Consider the following 20410-nt stretch of genomic DNA (forward strand, 5'->3'; position numbering starts at 1 on the left):
GTGATTTATTAGATCTTTTGATGTTTGCGAATACATTCAAACATACTCACTAGCTTGTACTTGGCTATTGTCTTGGTCACATCATGATTCGGAGAGGAACACTAAGATGACGTCCGCACAACCTAGGAAATCGATGATAGCAGCCATGCGAGATAGGAATTATCTAGGTTAGTTGTTCCCGGGGGTATGAAGGACCATCGACGGTGGAGATCCACGATTCGCCTTCCTGTTCCACTGATAGAAATCATTGTTGTACTCATTAGACCTTTGTGGTCTTGTATCCAATTGTAGTAACTGCTTGGAATTCCGTATCAAGGATGTCTCCACCAGTGTCGAAGAAAGATCTCTGGGATGGTGATGATACAAGGGTCAATTATTGGGATTTTATGTCCCGTAAAATCGACCCTAACATCCTTGGTTTGAGATCCAAGCTGCTTCTTGAGCTTGTGTTGGTTTTTTCCTTGAAGAGGAAAGGGTGATGTAGCAACATAGATAAGTATTTCCCTTAGTTTGTTCAGAACCAAGGTATCAATCCAGTAGGAGGAACAAGCAAGGCCCCAATACTCGCACCTACACAAACAATCAAACACTTGCACCCAACGCTAAAAAGGGGCTATCAATCCCTTCACGGTTATTTGCAAGGATGAGATCTGATAGAGGTAGATATAAAAGATTGCTAGAAAGAAAAGTAAAACAAAAGTAAATAAATGGCAACAATAATTTTTTGGTATTTTTGGTTTATAGATCTGAAAGTATAATATGGAAAATAGACCCCGGGGCCATAGGTTTCACTAGAGGCTTCTCTCATGAAGGAAAATAATACGGTGGGTAAACAAATTAATATCGAGCAATTGATAGAAAAGCGAATAATTATGAAGATATCCAAGGCAATGATTATGCATATAGGCACCACGTCCGTGTCAAGTAGACCGAAACGATTCTGCATCTACTACTATTACTCCACACATCGACCGACTCCTACGTGCATCTAGAGTATTAAGTTCATAAATAACAAAGTAACACATTAGGTAAGATGACATGATGTAGAGGGATAAACTCAAGCAATATGATCAAAACCCCATCGTTTTATCCTTGATGGCAACAATGCAATACGTGTCTCGCTACCCCTACATTGTCACTGGGTGAGGACACTGCAAGATTGAACCCAAAACTAAGCACTTCTCCCATTGCTAGAATTACCAATCTAGTTGGCCAAACCAAACCAATAACTCGAAGAGACTTGCAAAGATATGAACTCATGCATATAAAAATTCAGAAAAGAATCAAATAGTATTCATAGATAATCTGAACAAAAACCCACCATTCATCGGATCCCGACAAACATACCGCAAAAGAGTATTACATCAGATAGATCTTCATGAAGATCATTAAGAACATGGTATTGAAGAACAAAGAGAGAGAACAAGCCATCTAGCTACTAGCTATGGACTTGTAGGTCTGTGGTGAACTACTCACGCATCATTGAAGGGGCAATGGAGTTGATGTAGATGCCCTCCATGATCGATTCCCCCTCCGACAAATTACCGGAAAAGGCTCCCAGATTGGATCTCATGGGAACATAGGCTCCCGGCGGCGGAAAAGTATCTTTTTGTTGCTCTTTTCGTGTTGGGGGAATATTTGGGAATATATAGGAGGAGGAATAGGGTTAGGAGAGCTGCGGGGGGGGGGCACAAGCCAGGGAGGCGCGCCCTGCAGGCTTGTCATCTCCTGGTAGGTCTCCTGCCCCCTCTCCAAGTCTGGCAGGTTTCTTCTGGTCCAAGAAAAATCATTTCTGTGATTTTATTCCGTCTGGACTCCATTTAATATTCCTTATCTACAATACTCAAAAACAAGGAAAAAACAAAAACTAGCACTAGGCTCTAGATTAAAGGGTTAGTCCCAAAAATAATATAAAATAGCATATTAATGCATATAAAACATCCAAAACAGATAATATAATAGCATGGAATAACCAAAAAAATTAGATACGTTGGAGACGTATCAAGCATCCACAAGCTTAAATCTTGCTCGTCCTCGAGTAGATAAATGATAAAAACTAATTTTTTTCATGTGGAATGCTACCTAACATATTTATCCATGTAATATTCTTTATTGTGGCATGAATATTCAAATCCATAAAATTCAAAACAGAAGTCTAATATTGACATAAAAACAATAATACTTCAAGCATACTAACAAGGCAACTGCATCCTTTTCGAAATAACATGGTCTTAGAAAGTTATCCCTACAAAATCATATGGTCTGGCTATGCTCCATCTTCCCCACACAAAGTATATAATCCTACACAACCCCGATGAAAGTCAAGCAATTATTTCACACTTTTTATGTTCTCAAACCTTTTCAACTCTCACGCAATACATGAGCGTGAGCCGTGGATATAGCACTATAGGTGGAGTAGGATATGGTGGAGGTTGCAAGAGAAAAAATAAGGAGAAGATAGTCTCACATAAACTAGGCATATCAACGGGCTATGGAGATGCCTATCAATAGATATCAATGTGAGTGAGTAGGGATTGCTATGCAACAAATGCACTAGAGTTATAAGTGTATGAAAGCTCAAAAAGAAAACTAAGTGGTTGTGCATAAGATGAAAAATTCCACTAGTTATATGAAAGTGACAAAATAGGAGACTCTCCATGAAGAACATGGTGCTACTTTGAAGCATAAGTGTGGAAAAAGATAGTAGCATTGTCCCTTCTCTCATTCTCTCATTTTTTTGGTATGGGCTTCGCTGGCCTCTTTTATTTTTTGTAAAGTCTGGAGACTCATTCCAACTTGTGAGGGAATCATATCTTCCATCATCCTTTTCTCACACGGGACAATGCTCTAATAATGCAAATCATCACACTTTTATTTACTTACAACTCAAAGATTACAACTCGATATCTAGAACAAAATATGACTCTATAAGTAATATGGATGTGATGGTGTGTGTCATAAAAAACGGAACAATGGTGTTGCATGGAAATATATCTCAAAATGGCTATGAAAATGCCATAATAGGTCGATATGGTGGCTATTTTGAGGAAAATATATGGTGGCTATTTTAAGGAAAGTATATGGTGGCTGTTTTGAGGAAGGTGTGTTTAATGTACGAGCGAAAGTTGCGCGGTACTAGAGAGGCTAGCAAAGGTGGAAGGGTGAGAGTGAGTATAATCCATGAACTCAACACTAGTCATAAAGAACTCACGTACTTATTGCAAAAGTCTATTAGTTATCGAATCAAAATATTAGACGCATGCTCCTAGGGAAAGGGGTGGGAGGAGTTAACCATCACGCGATCCCGACCTCCACACAAAGGTTGACAATCATTAAACAGATCATGCTCCGACTTCATCACATAACGGTTCACCATACGTGCATGCTACGGGAATCACAAACTTTAACACAAGTATTTCTTCCAATTCACAATTACTTACTAGCATGACTCTCATATTACCATCTTCATATCTAAAAACTATATGCAAGGAATCAAACTTCTCATCATATTCCATGCACTTAATATGAAAGTTTTTATCATATCCCTCTTGGATGCCCATTATATTAGGAATAAATTCATAACCTAAACCAATTACCATGTTGTTTAAAGACTCAAAATAATATAAGTGAGGTATGAGAGTTTAATAATTTCTATAAAATAAAACACCATCGTGCTCTAAAAGATATAAGTGAAGCACTAGAGCAACATTGCCTAACTCAAAAGATACAAGTGAAGCACATAGAGTATTCTAACAAATTCACGATTCAAAGTGTCCATCTCGAAAGATGTGTGCACCAAGGATGATTGTGCTAAACTAAAAAGTAAAGACTCATATCATACAAGAGGCTCCAAGCAAAACACACACACACACACACACACACACACACTGATGGGGTTATAGTCCTAGGGTAGGGTCATAGGCCTGCCCTGTAGGTCCTACCCAAGGACTACCCCTCGCAAAGGACTAGACCCTTAGTCAGCTCCGACTGAATTAAGGAGTCCCTGTCATCCAGTCGGTAACATACCCTCGATCATCCAGTCGGAGACTAGCATTCGGAGCATATCAGGCTAACCGACTGGATACCACTCGGTACATCGTAACCCCCGTGGAGGGAAACGGTCGTACGTTTCCACATGCATTTATTAGCATTTAGGGCATATGTTACCTGTAACGTACACATTCAATCGCCACTACTCCACCCCTGTACCGGAACCGTTGTGGAGGGTAGCGTACTCTATATAAGCCACCCTCCCCCGCTGGTAGAGGGGTTAGCAACTCATTGTATTCCCTATTCCACTCGACAACAAGCTCCCTGAGCACTGAGACGTAGGGCTATTACCTCCACCGCAGAGGGGCCTGAACTCATACATCCTCGCTGTAGCTAGGACTCTGCCCATCCTTTTCGTACCCTACACATCTACTGTCAGGCTTATACCCACGACAGTTGGCGCCCACCTTGGGGCAGGCGTCTAAGCGACTTCCGGCGAGTTTGCGACTACTTCCTTTCGTCATGTCATCCGGTGGAGATTCGAGCATGGGTCACCAGATCTTCTTCGGCGCTCTCCCCTTCACCGTCGACGATTCGGCGTGGCTTCGGGATGCTCCTCTCGACGTCGAGGCGCTTCCTCATCGTGGGGCTACGCACTTCCGTGCCGGCGCCCGCGGCATTCTTCTTCTCCAACAGTCGACTCCGGTGTCGGCCTGCACCGCCGTCACGCGCCGCAGCAAGCGGTCCCGCCGTCCGCGGCTCCAGCGTTGGGTGCAACATGCCCAGGCGCGCCAGAACGCGTCTTCGCAAGTGGCGGTTCTAGAGTCCGTTGTGGTTGCCCCGCTATCCTAGCACTCGGACTCGGTTCCGACTGAGTTTCCTTCCGAGTATGCGGGTCGCGGGCCCGGAGCAGAAGTACACATGGCCAACTCCCATGAAGATCCCCGTCAAGCTGGTCGAAGCGAGCGCGAGGTCGGCGAAACATCCGGTGCGCGCCGTCCACCTCGCCGTTCTGCCAGTCGGCACACTCGGCGGAGCAACGTGGAGTTGTTCCGCACACCCCTCCTCAACTTGGCTGCGGCTGCCAAGATAGCCGATTCCCTCCAGCCGACTGATTCAGAGGCAGGAAGGGGGATCGAGCAGATCCGAGCCCTGTTGCACACGGCGCAACAGCAGAATTCGGCGGTCTCCCAGTCGCACAACAGGATCCATAATAGTTCCGTTCATGCGAATACGCATCGGTCGGTTCACAGCCCTGGTTCCCATCAGCGCCACAGGGGAGGCAGCCGTTCCGTTATTCACGAAGATCGCCGCCGCTCACGCACCCCTCCGCGGGGTGGGCCCTATGGGTCCCGACATCATGATGATCGGCGTTCAGTCGGTGACACTTACGACCCAAGACCCGACGCAAGAGGGCGTATCGCCCAGCGAAGGGTCGACAGGGGCCGAGCCCATCGCGATGGTCGCGATATGGACCGTCCAAGTGGAAGCAGGACCATCGTGTCTGGCCCCGAGTGTTTTAGTCGAGCCATCCACTCGGCTGACATCCCGCCCAACTTCCGATTGGCGGCGGGAATCAGTAAGTTTACAGGAGAGTCCAAGCCAGAAACATGGCTAGACGACTACCGAGTGGCAGTCCAGATCGGAGGAGGGGACGACCATGTCGCCATGAAGCACCTCCCTCTGATGCTCGACGGCTCGGCGCGAGCGTGGCTGAATCAGTTAGCCCCCTCGAGCATCTACAGTTGGGCAGATCTGGCCCGAGTGTTCATCAAGACCTTCGAAGGGACGTGCAAGCGCCCTGCGGGCCTCGTGGAGCTCCAGCATTGCGTCCAGAAGCCGAATGAGCCCCTGCGCGACTTCATCCAGCGTTGGACAACTCTCTACCACACGGTGGAGAACGTCACCGAGCATCAAGCAGTCTGCGCCTTCAAGGCAGGCGTGCGGTACAGGGAGTTGTACCTGAAGTTTGGCCGAACAGGCGACATCTCCATGAGCAAGATGATGGAGATAGCAGCTCGCTACGCAAATGGTGAAGAAGAGGACCGCATCCGAAGTGGCAAGCACAAGACAGTCGACGACGGAGAGGGAAGCAACACTCGGAAGCAAAAGCAAAAAGCTCCATCCACTCCGCAGGCGGAAGCTGCAGCCGTGACCAATGCCAAGTTCAAGGGCAAAGGGAAGGCGCAGTTTACCCCCAAGAAGAAGCCGTTCAATAATCCCATCCTGGACCAACCATGCCCGGTTCATACGAAGATGGACGAAGAGGGCAACCCCATATATCCAAAGCATACCACTCGGCAGTGCCGCCTCCTGATCCAGGGGTTCGACGAAGGGCAACCGAGTGAGAAGGTCAATGAACAAGATGAGGAGGATAAGGAGGATCCGTTCCCCCAATTCCATGCGACACTCATGATTTTTGCTGACGTCGAAAGCAAGAGTCGACTGAAGCTGATGAACAGGGAGGTTAACATGGCCACTCCAACCAGCCCCAAGTTCCTTAAATGGTCTCAGACTGCGATCACCTTTGACCAGTCGGATCATCCAGCGCATGTTCCACCCCAGGAAGACAAGCTCTGGTCGTCGACTCGGTGGTGGAAGGAGTCCGACTACGCAAAGTCCTCATGGACGGCGGCAGCGGTTTGAACATCATGTATGCCGACACTCTCAAGGGGATGGGCATTCCGATGTCCAAACTCAGCGAGAGGAGTATGCAGTTCCATGGAGTCGTCCCTGGATGGAAGGCCAAGTGACTCGGCCAGATCACGTTGGACGTCGTTTTCGGCTCCGACAAGAACTTTCGCAAGGAAAAGCTCACATTTGAGGTGGTGGATTTCCAGAGCGCTTACCACGCAATCCTGGGCCGCCCAGCGTATGTGAGTTTCATGGCCCGTCCATGCTACGTATACTTGAAGCTGAAGATGCCAAGCCTAAAAGGCGTGATCACCATCACAGGCAATCGGCAGCGAGCCGAAGAATGCTTGCAACAAGGATCAAGAATCGCCGACCAGCAGATGGCCGTCCTCGAGCTCGACGAGTACAAGAAAACAGTCGACCCCGCCGACCTGATGTCCTCGAAGAAGCCAGCTTCAGAATCCGCATTCCAGTCGACGGGAGAGACGAAGAAGGTCAGCATCCACCCGACGGACGACACTGCTGCCCCGACGAACATCTCCACTACCCTCGATCCTAAATAGGAAGCCGAGCTCACCCAATTCCTCCGTGAGAACTGGGACATCTTCGCATGGAAACCCTCTGACATGCCAGGTGTACCCAGGGAGTTGGCTGAGCACCGACTGCATGTGGACCCCGTCGCTCGGCCCGTCAGAGAGCGCTTGCGCCGGTCCGCCGCGCACAAGAGAAAGGCAATCGGGGAAGAGGTGGCCAAGCTGCTGGTAGCCAACTTCATTCGCGAGGTTCACCACTCCGAGTGGCTCGCCAATGTTGTCATGGTGCCCAAGAAGGACAAGTCGCTTCGAATGTGCATCGACTTCAAACACCTCAATAAGGTCTGCCCGAAAGACCATTTTTCGCTCCCCCGCATAGATCAAATTGTCGATTCGACTACGGGGTGCGAGCGTTTGTCATTTCTTGATGCCTACTCGGGCTATCATCAGATCCGTCTGTATGGTCCCGATGAATTAAAGACAGCCTTTATCACCCCATTCAGATGCTTCTGCTACATCACTATGCCATTTGGTTTGAAGAATGCAGGAGCTACCTTTATGCGCATGATCCAAAAATGCCTTCTCGACCAGATCGGTCGGAATGTGGAGGCATATATGGATGATATCGTAGTCAAGTCACGCAAAGGTTCCGACCTGCTGACTGACTTGGCAGAAACATTCGCCAACCTTCGTAGGTACGATATCAAGCTCAACCCCGCCAAATGTTCATTCGGCGTTCCCAGCGGAAAGTTACTCGGTTTCTTCGTTTCCGAACGAGGGATCGATGTCAACCCCGAAAAGATCAGGACCATCGTTCGAATGGAAAGGCCAGTCAGAATATACGATGTTCAACGGCTCACAGGTTGCCTAGCGGCTTTGAGCAGGTTCATCAGTCGACTCGGCGAGAAAGCACTTCCTCTGTACTGACTCATGAAGAAATCAGATACTTTCGAGTGGACAGACGAAGCCCAAGTCGCATTCGACGACCTCAAAGTCCTACTTTCCACCCAGTCGGTTCTTACTGCTTCGCTCAGTAAAGAACCCCTTCTTCTGTATATCGCGGCTACAAATCAAGTCGTCAGTACTGTTCGTACAGTCGAACGAGAAGAAGAAGGCAAAGCATACAAAGTTCAGCGGCCAGTGTACTACGTCTCCGAGGTCCTGACTCCTTCCAAGCAGAGGTATCCCCATTATCAAAAACTTATCTACGGGATTTACATAACTGCGAAGAAGGTGGCTCATTATTTCCAAGACCACTCGGTATCTGTCGTTTCTGATGCTCCGTTGTCGGAAATTCTCCACAATCGAGACGCGTCAGGCCGAGTGGCGAAGTGGGCAATGGAGATGTTGTACTGCGATATCAAGTTCGAGGCCAAGAAAGCTATTAAGTCTCAAGCCCTGGCTGACTTCATAGCAGAATGGGTAGAACAACAGCAACCAACCCACATCTACTTGGCCCATTGGACAATGTTCTTCGATGGGTCCAAGATGTTGAATGGCTCCGGCGCTGGCGTTGTGATCATATCGCCAAAGGGTGACAAACTCAAGTACGTGCTGCAGATACACTTCGATTCCTCCAACAACGAGGCAGAGTATGAAGCTCTCCTCTATGGATTGCGCATGGCCATCTCACTCGGCGTTCGTCGCCTGATGGTCTACGACGATTCGGATTTGGTGGTCAATCAAGTGATGAAAGAGTGGGATGTCAGGAACCCCACCATGACCACATACTGCAATGCAGTGAGGAAGCTCGAGAAAAAGTTTGAAGGTCTAGAACTCCACCATGTTCCGCGACTGAAAAACCAAGCAGCAGATGAATTGGCGAAACTCGGATCCACTCGGAGACCAGTCCCGAGTGACGTCTGCCTCGAGCACCTTCACCTCCCTTCGGTCAAAGAAGATCCTTTTACAGAAGAACCAGTACAACCCAAGAGTTCAACAGATCCGACTAAAGTCGACGTACCTGTTGTGGTTGATCTGGTCGTGGAGATTCTTACTGTCATCCCCGATTGTACTGTGTCGATCATTGCATATATCCTGAGACAGGAACTACCAGAAGACGAAGTCCAGGCCAGGCAGATAGTCCGCAGGTCAAAGTCGTTCACTGTCATTGATGGTCAATTGTACAAGGAGAGCGTTCCAGGCGTTCTCCAACGATGCATCTCTCCGGAGGAGGGACAACTGATCCTGGAAGATATTCACTCGGGAACCTGCGGTCATCACGCCTCTTCGAGAGCAATCGTCGCCAAGGCATTCAGGGCTGGTTTTTTCTGGCTGCAGGCGAACGAGATGGCTAAAGATATGGTCGACCGATGTGAGGGCTGTCAGTTCTACTCCAACAAGTCCCACAAGCCGACATCTGCGTTGAAGACAATCCCGCTCGTGTGGCCGTTTGCGGTTTGGGGATTAGACACAGTCGGACCATTCAAAACAGGCCAGGGGGATACACACATTTGTTGGTGGCAGTCGACAAGTTCACGAAATGGATCGAGGCTAAGCCCATCAAGAAACTCGACGCCTCAACAGCCGTCAAGTTTGTCAGGGACATCATCTCCAGATTCGGTGTACCTCACAGCATAATCACGGATAACGGGACAAACTTTGACTCGGACAGATTCAAAGGTTTTTGTGCAAGCCAAGGTATCCGAGTGGATTTTGCTTCCGTAGCACATCCTCAATCCAATGGACAAGCAGAGTTTGCGAATGGACTTATTCTTCAGGGTTTGAAGCCCCGACTCCTGCGAGAGGTGGGCCACGCCGCTGGCGCATGGGTCACTGAGTTACCTTCGGTACTTTGGGGTCTCCGCACAACCCCGAACAGATCTACAGGGCGATCACCGTTCTTCCTCGTTTATGGAGCAGAAGCGGTCCTTCCGAGTGATTTGCTTCATAATGCTCCACGAGTCGAACTCTTCTCCGTAGCTGAAGCAGAACAAGCAAGGCAAGATGGAGTGGACCTTCTGGAGGAGGAGCGCGAGATGGCACTAACTCGCTCAACCATTTATCAACAAGATCTGCCGCGTTTTCATGCACGCCACGTCAGGAGTCGCACGTTCCAAGCAGGCGACCTGGTGCTCCGAGTGGATCAGCAAAGACCTCACAAGTTAGCCCCGGCCTGGGAAGGACCCTTCATCATCTCCAAGGTGCTGAACAACGGAGCATACAGACTCTACAACATCGAGAGGGAGACAGACGAGCCGCGTGCATGGAATGGAGACCTCCTGAAGCGCTTCTACACGTGATCGTCGACTGAAGCAGTGTAAAGAACAAGTATTGATGAAATAATATAAAGCAGATTCAGTTTTTGCAGATTCAGAGTTCTTCCGCGATCTCAGACTCCGGTCACACACAAAAAAAAACTTAGTCGCGATCCAGAATCGCCTAAGTTCTAACTTTCTCCGAGTGTGCACTAAACGTCGCACTCGGGGACTTAGCTGTGATCAAGAATCACCTAAGTTCTAAATTTCTCCGAGTGTGCACTAAACGTCGCACTCGGGGACTTAGCTGTGATCAAGAATCACCTAAGTAATAACTTCCTCCGAGTGTGCACTAAACGTCGCACTAGGGGACTTAGCTGTGATCAAGAATCACCTAAGTAATAACTTCTTCCGAGTGTGCACTAAACGTCGCACTCGGGGACTTAGTTGTGATCAAGAATCACCTAAGTAATAACTTCCTCCGAGTGTGCACTAAACGTCACACTCGGGGACTTAGCTGTGATCAAGAATCACCTAAGTAATAACTTCCCCGACTGTGCACTAAACGTCGAACTCGGGGACTTAGCTGTGATCAAGAATCACCTAAGTAATAACTTCTTCCGAGTGTGCACTAAACGTCGCACTCGGGGACTTAGCTGTGATCACAAATCACCTAAGTAATAACTTCTTCCGAGTGTGCACTAAACGTCGCACTCGGGGACTTAGCTGTGATCAAGAATCACCTAAGTAATAACTTCCTCCGAGTATGCACCAAGCGTCGCACTCGGGGACTTAGCTGTGATCAAGAATCACCTAAGGAATAACCTCCTTCGAGTGTGCACTAATCGTCGCACTCGAGGACTTAGTTGTGATCAAGAATCACCTAAGTAATAACTTTCTCCGAGTGTGCACTAAACGTCGCACTCGGGGACTTCGCTGTGATCAAGAATCACCTAAGTAATCGCTTTCTCCGAGTGTGCACTAAACGTCGCACTCGAAACAACATTGCAACACAAGCGTCAACGCTTTGATTCAGATTCAAAAGTTCTAGAAAAGATAGTTCGTTCGGGGCGGGTCAAGCTTACCCGCACCGATCTAAGAACGTGCCCGCCAACAGCAGTGGCCAAAGTACCTTACAGATAAACACTCGGCATACCGAAGATAAAAATGTTTTTACGCATCATCTGGATTAACGCCAGGACTGGAGGGCTCTACGAACGTGTCCAGATCAATACCGTCGGCGATGCGGGTAGCACTCTCAAGGAAAGTCTCCATGAAGTCTTCGAATCGAAGCTTCTTCGTGTTGGCGACCTTCAATGTCTTCAGCTTCTCCTCACGCACCTCCTTGCAATGGACTCGGACCAAGGACAGAGCAACATCTGCACCGCAACGAGCTGCAGATTTCTTCCACGACTGCACTCGGTTCGTGATCTCCTCCAGTTGCGCCATTAGGTTCTCCATTTCCTGTCGCGACTCATCTTCTGGCCAAAGCTCCTTGTCGATTCGGCCGACGATTTCTCTCTACCGACCGATGAAAGGGCCAACTTTGCCCACGCGGATGTGCGCCCGGAGCAAATCCCGATTAGCGTCCTCACCGAGTGGCACGTTGTCGCGAATGATCGCTCCACGTCCGCTGCTTCAACTTCAGCATCAACGCAAAAATCTGCAACAAGAAGGACAAGCAAGCAATAAGCGCCGCGTGTGACGTACATAGGACAAACACTCGGCAAAAAACAGGACTTACCAGCCAGACGCGTCATCATCTGCTCAGCCCAGTCGCTCACATACTTCTCCTGAGCTATACATCGTTTATTCAGCACGACCATCTGACCCGTGAGAGCAGTCCTCTGTTTCTTCATCCTTTCCACTTCCTCAGTCAACACCTTGTTCGCTTCACGAGCCTCCTCCAAGGACTTCTCTCGTCCCTCCAGAGCATCCTTCATGCCAGCCATTGCGAGCATGGCCGCATCAAGCTCACCAGCGAACTGATTCCTCTCCGCCCTGAGAGTCTCATAAGCCGTCCCCATTTCACAGGTTTTCTGCCAACAAACACAAAGAAACAATCAGAAAGTTCAACAACTAAAAGTCTAAGTTCTTCACACCCCTGCCGACGCAAGCAGTCGACAGCGGTCTCGGGGACTACACCCAGTGGGTTCACTAAGAGTGACCCCACTGGCATGCAACTCAAGCAGGCCCGCCCTATTGAGATGCATGTTATCACCTACGCCTACGAGGCCAATACTACCCGACCTGAGTACAACTTACTCTCGGGGACTCTTACAGTAAGTGCACTCCGAGTGCAACAACTGCTCGCAATCGGTCCTATTATTTACAGACACGACCAAAGTAAAGACAATATGTATAAAGACAACTGTCGATGCAAGCACTCGACAGAAGTCTCGGGGACTACACCCACTGGGTTCACTCAGAGTGAACCCATTGCAAACAACAGCTGCTATCCAAGAACACCCAGTGGGTTACAAGAGAAAAGTAAATACTTACTAGACCACTTACTCGGATATCATCCCGCAGCTCCAAGCTCCGCTGGTACAAGGACGCAACAGAGTCGTAGGCTCTCTTGGCTTCTCCAGCCATCAGCTCCGCCTGGACCATAGCTCCCTTGGCCGCTCCCACCTGCTCCTCCGGGAGATGCTGGATGTTGAACTCGACATTCGACGAGCCTGGCAGCGTCGGAAGTTCCCGAGGCATCCCAAGGTCCGCTCCAGTCGGCTCCTCATCCACCGGCACCGGTTCAGTCTGTGGCAGCGCCTCAGTCGGCAGCACGTCGGCGGCGAGAGCAGCAGCAGGTGGAGCAGCCTCAAGAACAGGCTCCGCAGCTGGTTCGGCTCTCCCCTGGTCGCCCTCGTCCAGGCAAATCGCCCCTGACAGGACGAACGACGCGAGGTCTCAGAAAAAGAAAGAAGCAGGACCTATGATAGAATTCGAGACGCGATAGTATAAAACACTCGGCGTCACTACAACGCACCTGGCTGGGACGAGACGACGTTGTCCGTGTCCATGGGATCATCTTCCTGGCGCGGCGGAGAGGTGGCAGAAGTAGCGACTCTGTCGAGTGAAATCCATTCGACCAGTAAACAGGAGTTCACTCGGATATCAGAAAGAATTGAAAGATGGATACACTTACGTGGAGGTGACAGGGACAGCAACCCTCATTCGCGGCAGAGCCTTCCGAGGCTTAGGCCCACTCGGTTTGGCCGCCTTAGAAGACTGACCCGCAGGCTCAGCAGCAGCATCCCTGGCCCTCTTGGCGCTTCGAACACTCGGGACCACTGGGACAGTGGGCGGAGCACTCGAAGACGCAGGAGGAGCCGAGGGAACGGCGGGCTCGTGTCGGCGCTTGGTCCGATGCTCTAATTGCGGAGGCGGCGAGTCCTGCTCTTCGTCTTCCTCCTCCTCCTCGCTAGTCTCCTCCTCCGATTCCCCGCTGTCGGAGACGTACTCAGCGCTCTCCATGCTGCCCTCCTGGCTGCCTTCCTCCTCCTCTTCGGCCGGATTCCCGTTCGAGACGGGGGAGAACCAGTTGGTCCACTTCTGCATAAATTTCAGTCGGCAACATCAGACACCCCGCAGAGATTCAAACAAACGACAGGAATTAAGACAGTTAAGTGCACTCGACAAGTGTTACTCACCTGATTCGGAGGAGGATGATCCGCGCAGTAAGGCTTCACTCGCCGAGATCCTTTGGGATTCTCGCAGGGGCCTGTGATCTGGAGCACCCACGAGGTCACCTTCTCCTCAGTCACGCCCACCACGTTGGTCCGAGTGGAGTCTTCGGGCCCCGTGTAATGCCACATGGCATGGTCGCGAGCCTGCAGAGGCTGGATACGCCGACCGAGGAAGACCTCCAGCAAGTCTATGCCAGTGACCCCCCTCCTGACGACATCTACGAGTGCCTCAACCAAAGGCTGGATGTCGTTCTTCTCCGCCTTCGTGAGCGCGAGCTGCTTAGGCGGGGCGGACCGATCTAAACTAAAGGGAGGCGGCCCAGTCGACGCATTCGGACATGCGATATCCTGGCAGTAGAACCACGTCGACTGCCAGTTCCTGACCGACTCAGTTAACTGAAGAGCAGGATAGCTACTCCGACTCTTCTTCTGGAAACCTAAGCCCCCGCAGAGCTGGAGGAGATTTGTCTTATCATCCGACTGGCTGAGTCGTTTGATGGTTTGGGATCTGGCGGAAAAGATGTGCTTGAACAAACCCCAATGGGGGGGCAGCCGATGAAACACTCGCACAAAACTATAAAGGCAGAGAGATGGGCAATGGCATTCGGGGAAAAGTGATGAAGTTGTGTCTCGAAGCGATTCATGATGCCCTTGAAGAAAGGATGCGGGGGCAAGGAGAAACCTCGCTGGACGTGGCTGAGCAGCAAGACGCGCTCCCCCTCCCGAGGCGTCAGCTCGACCTCGTTCTCCGCCAACAGCCTCCAGGACTTGTGCTCGATCATCCCGTGCTCCACCAGCTGCAGCAGATCCCCCTCCGTCATCGTGGAGGGGAGGAAGTCGCCCTGAATCCACCCCGCCGGCAGCGGCCGCTGCCGCCGCTGAGCAGGCGCCGCCGTCTTCCCCTTCTTCTTCCTCGCCTCCATCTTGCTGGTGTGACCCTTGGTCATGGCGGCAACTGCGAGCCCTCGGGAGGAAGGAGAAGGAAGGATCGTAGAAGCGCTGGAGGTGGCGAGAAGGACGGAGCAGGCAAGGGCAAGAGATTCGGCGAGCGTAACGAAGAAGCCTCGCCACCGAGATTTAAATAGGGTTCCGACTGGGTCACTGGCAGGTGGCCCCGAAACCTTATCCTCCCGACCCACCGCGGCGATATTAGTGGAGAGGTTGAAGGCGCGAGAATCGAGGCGTCAGGCGATACTCGAGCGCGACGGCGTCATCCCCGCTGAGCGCGCGGAAACCGAAATTTGAGGATCCCGGAAAATCCGCCGCTGTCAGTTGACCGGTCACGTCAGAAGATGCCGCAGAAGCACTCGACTCCCGACAGTCTGTTTCGCGAGTACTTCCACTCGGATCGTCGATCAGAAAAGCCAAAATGGACCGAGGCAAGCAACGCCCAAGCAAGTCCGTTCCAGTCGGATCCAACTTCAAACATCGCTTCGTCGTTCCAACCCCAATCCATTCGGGGACTAATGATGGGGTTATAGTCCTAGGGTAGGGTCATAGTCCTGCCCTGTAGGTCCTACCCAAGGACTACCCCTCGCAAAGGACTAGACCCTTAGTCAGCTCCGACTGAATTAAGGAGTCCCTGTCATCCAGTCGGTAACATACCCTCGACTATCCAGTCGGAGACTAGCATTCGGAGCATATCAGGCTAATCGACTGGATACCACTCGGTACATCGTAACCCCCGTGGAGGGAAACAGTCGTACGTTTCCAGATGCATTTATTAGCATTTAGGGCATACGTTACCTGTAACGTACACATTCAATCGCCACTACTCCACCCCTGTACCGGAACCGTTGTGGAGGGTAGCGTACTCTATATAAGCCACCCTCCCCCGCTGGTAGAGGGGTTAGCAACTCATTGTATTCCCTATTCCACTCGACAACAAGCTCCCTGAGCACTGAGACGTAGGGCTATTACCTCCACCGCAGAGGGGCCTGAACTCATACATCCTCACCGTAGCTAGGACTCTGCCCATCCTTTTCGAACCCTACACATCTACTGTCACGCACGCACGCACGCACGCATGCCAGAAACCAATGTGTGTGCCTTTACGATTAACTACCAGGGAGGGCTTCGAGATTTATGCAAACTAACAAGCACTTCATATATATGTCTTTCACACCAAAACACATAATATACAAGATGTAAGAAATATGTAGGACTTCAAGAATATCTGAGCTACCTTGAAAGACGTCATAGTTCCAGGTGTACAGTTTTGGAAATTCTACAGATGGACAAAATTGAGATAGAAAAACCTAGTATGTAGATAAAATGACAATTTCTTGTTCGAAAAATCATGTACCGATCCTCTTACATTCAAAAAGTGTCACCATTGGTTGACATTTGACAACTAGATTTACAAGGTCGCCATTATTTGCATGTGTATCACCACATGATGTACAGAATACCCAATCCATTACAGTAAATGGGTAAAAGCATATTATGATATTGCACTGAACAAAAAAAATGCAAAAGCTAAGAACGATTACCTATACTTGGAACAGAAAAACTAGAATGTCATCAATGCTAACAGGCACCTAGAGGAGGACATCCAGTGGCAAGTGGCAGATTCAAGTTATCAACAGTCCTGAATGTCCTCGGAACCATCTTGTCAACATACAAGGTGCCCTCAAGGTGATCACACTCATGCTGCAGAATGCGTGCCTGCCATCCTGAAGCCTCCACCTTCATGGGACGACCATTTCGGTCCAAACCGGAAACCTCAACATCCAAATGACGCTCAACAACCGCCCTATATCCATCGACACTGGCATCCACATAAAAGGATGAAGACATACACATAAGTACACCGAAATTCAGCTTTCCTTTCCACCAATGAGCTACTACTGTAATAAGCTTTTAGAGGGCGATATATGAGTAAGTACCTGAGACATCCTTCGTAGAAACATGCAGTTCTTTTACTCGTCTTCTTAAGCTTGGGATTGATAACAACCTAGCTTAGGAGGGGACAAGAAACATAAAAGGGCATGAGCCATGAGAGGGTGCTCAAGCCTAACAGTAATGTGTGGTGAACAAAGTTCCATACGGAAAAATATACCCACAAGAAGATCAAAGGGGCAGCGGTCCTGCGCATCGATGTCCTCCTTAGAAACATAACTGATGTATTCTTGGGTGTCTTCCAGAACAATAATCTGTCATTGGCAAATTTAACAGGTTGAGCAATGTAGCGACTATCTTTTCAAGAACGAACATAAGCCAGCGCATATAACAGGAGCACAATGCAATGCAAGGACCTTCAAGGGCACGCCGATCTGTGGGGCGGCGAGGCCAACGCCAGGAGCTTTGCGCATGACAGCGATCATCTGATCGATGATGTCCTGGATCTTCTCGGAAGGCACGTCCCCGGGGGATACCTCCTGTGCCGGCTCGTGAAGCACGGGATCGCCGGCCTTCACGGTCCCTAGTGTCACCGTCATAGCCATGGGCGCACCGCCGCCGCCCTTCCGGCCCAGCAGGCCCGACAGCCAGCCCCCGCCGCCTGCGCCAGCTCTCACACTCTTCCCTCGCCTACCGCCCACTTCCCTACCAGTACCAACGAAGGTAGGAATCGGCAAGGGGGGAGCGCGGAGAAGCGCCGCCGCGGCCGTTATGGATAACGGCCGAAGTGCTTCCATCTTCTCAGCCTAGTAGTCTGCTGCTCAATGGGGTGGAGTGTGCGGCTTATGTTGCGTGGCATTCCTTTTGCACAGTAATGCTACACTTACACGCAATTACGGACTGGTTTTTTTTACATGATGACATGACAACAGATGATTGGAAAGAAGGATAGTGGGGCGGGCCATCCCGATGGAAAATCAGGGAGGGCTGAGATTATTTAGGTAGGGTCCGTAATGACCCTGTAAAGGGCCCGTAGGTCTAGGATTATTGTTTACAAAATTACCCCTCTGTTCCGAATTACAGTATAGAATGTTCTACTTGACTTTTTTCCAGATCAGATGTATATATACCATTTTAGTGTGTTTATTCACTCATTTCTGTTTTTATATAATCTATATTTGTGTAGTCGAATCTTCCATATGTCCCGCCCCTCCCGCCGTTTGCATCGCCCCGTACGGCTGAGGGAGTCCAAAATTAAGGGGTCCTCAGATGGTTGGTCCATACATTACAAACCAATCTAATGGGCTGCATTATGGAAGACCGGACTGCGTGACGATCTCCTGGACAAGGAGGAAAGCTCCGAGGACTAGCATGTCGTCCAACTTGAGTAAGCTAGATCGGCGCATCTACCCCCGGCTCGAGGTCGGTTGTACGTAACCCTAGGGACCCCCTGTTGTCTATATAAACTAGAGGGTTTCATCCACATAAGCAAGTTGACTAATCTAGGGTTTTAGCTCATACCATCTCGAGGTAGATCAACTCTGTAATCCTCATACACCATCAATATAATCAAGAAGGACGTAGGGTTTTACCTCCTCAAGCGGGCCCGAACCTGGGTAATTATTCTCTCCTTCGTCTCCTGCAACCCATTGATCCAAGGTCCACAGTTCGGGACCCCTATCCGAGATCCGACGGTTTTGACACCGACATTGGTGCTTTCATTGAGAGTTCCACTCTGGGATCACCGGAAGGATTGATGGCCCGCTTAATCGTAAGCGACTGAATCAGCAACGGGGACACCTTTGTCCCCGGGCAGGTTCTCATGTTCGGCAGCTTCACGCTGCGCGCCGACCCGACCGATCGCCTTGGCCAGATCGGAGGCTTCATCCTCGATTAGGAGATAAGGATCGGAAACCTAGAGTTCTCTTCGACTCATGGGGCGATCTTTTCCCAGCTAAGATCACGGTTTCGTCCGATGAGCTCCAAAATCCCAAAGCCTTGACTTCGGGTCTCTTGTCCGGCCATGACCTTGGTTCCCTCTTCGGAGAGTTGGCTTCAAGACCGGACCCAACCTCTGCACCCGGGAAACTGCAAACGGCCATGGCCGAACACGCATCACTCGTAGAAACTACGAAGGTGAGCTCCGAAAACCATCAAGAGATTGATCTAGTGAGCCTCTCGATGTTAAACGAGATGCTCGACCAGATCCAATCGTTGAAAATCGCGGATGGCCCAAATTCGACCTATACTCGGACCGGTCCAGATGCGGATTAGAGGAATTTTATGGCCCACCCACCACCCACTTGGTAGCCACTGTCGAAGATTAACCGACGTGTCGGATTACGCCTCCGAGGAGGTCGAAGACATGGATTATGCGACCGATGACCCCGGCCCTGTAAATACTGGGCAATGGCGATCATACCCCATACCACAAAGCGTCGATAAGTCCGGGGAGAAGCCATCAAAGAGCCGAATGAAGCGTAAACAATCCAAGGAGAACAAGGGAAGGGGGCATACAAGGCACCGGGGAGAATATAACCCAATAGGACACCGATAACCTCGGAGCTCCCGATCAGCCACAAGAGGACCCAAACAAGGCCCAAGGCCAGTCCAATCCCGACGACCCTGACGACTCAGACGATGACAACTACCTCCCTCCTGATGACGCGGATGATAGCTTGGATGCCAAAGACTTCACAGTTCCCGAGGACCCTGAGGGTTAGGAACGGTTCAGGCATCAGCTCATAGATATCGCCCCGTGGCCTTAAGGCAAAACAAACAGCGGCTCCAAGCCGAAGAAGACACCATCAACAATAGATGGACAAAAGTACTGGCACCGAAGAAGGATATGGCTCCATGTGGCAGGCTCAAAACAAAAGCTACCCACGCCGGCGCCTGCTGCCTCAGTTCGATGGTGAGGCCCCACAACCCGTGTCCCCCAGGCACACATAGTACGACCAGCCCGATCAACCACCTTGAGGGCGCGACAGAGCGGCTGAAGAAGACGAGTATAGACCCGAGCCTCCCCGCAGGAAAGGAAAGGAACATGTGCAGCCTAGGTGCATGCACGAACTACGTCACGACTTGGACAACAAAACAGGTCGCAATAGATCCATCTATGGATCCAGAAGGTACTCTCCCACTCGAAGGGATGGAGACCGACCTTAGTTTACCCATGGCAACACAGAACAGGAATCATACCGGACACAACCAACAACCGATCTCCGGCATATTATAGCCTAGATCAGAGGCGCCACCCACCTAGTGTGCTTCACACACGAGGTCATGCAACACCAGTTCCTAAAAGGGTTTAAACCCGTGAACATAGAATACAATGGGACTATGGATCCTATCGTGTGGATAGAAGATTTCCTTCTCCACATACATATGGCTAGAGGGGATGACCACCACGCCATCAAGTACCTACCCTTAAAGCTGAAAGGGCCAGCACGACACTGGCTAAATAGCTTACCCGAAAATTCTTTCAGATGTTGGGAAGAGCTTGAAGAACCAGATAGTGGACTGTCCG

General features: G+C 50.2%; 1 protein-coding gene across 1 annotated transcript; it reads right to left on the minus strand.

Annotated features, from left to right (window-relative positions):
- Positions 1-16306: 16306 nt before the first annotated feature.
- On the minus strand, positions 16307-17735 carry LOC123439893 (peptide deformylase 1A, chloroplastic). The gene is made up of 4 exons (XM_045116516.1): positions 17298-17735; positions 17106-17195; positions 16929-16996; positions 16307-16810 (listed from the first exon to the last, which is right to left on the minus strand). Exons 1-4 carry the CDS (start codon positions 17676-17678, stop codon positions 16570-16572), a joined length of 780 nt encoding a protein of 259 aa, XP_044972451.1. The 5' UTR covers positions 17679-17735; the 3' UTR covers positions 16307-16569.
- Positions 17736-20410: the final 2675 nt, after the last annotated feature.

Source organism: Hordeum vulgare, chromosome 3H (genome assembly GCF_904849725.1).
Source record: "Hordeum vulgare subsp. vulgare chromosome 3H, MorexV3_pseudomolecules_assembly, whole genome shotgun sequence".
In the NCBI taxonomy this organism is placed as follows: domain Eukaryota; kingdom Viridiplantae; phylum Streptophyta; class Magnoliopsida; order Poales; family Poaceae; genus Hordeum; species Hordeum vulgare.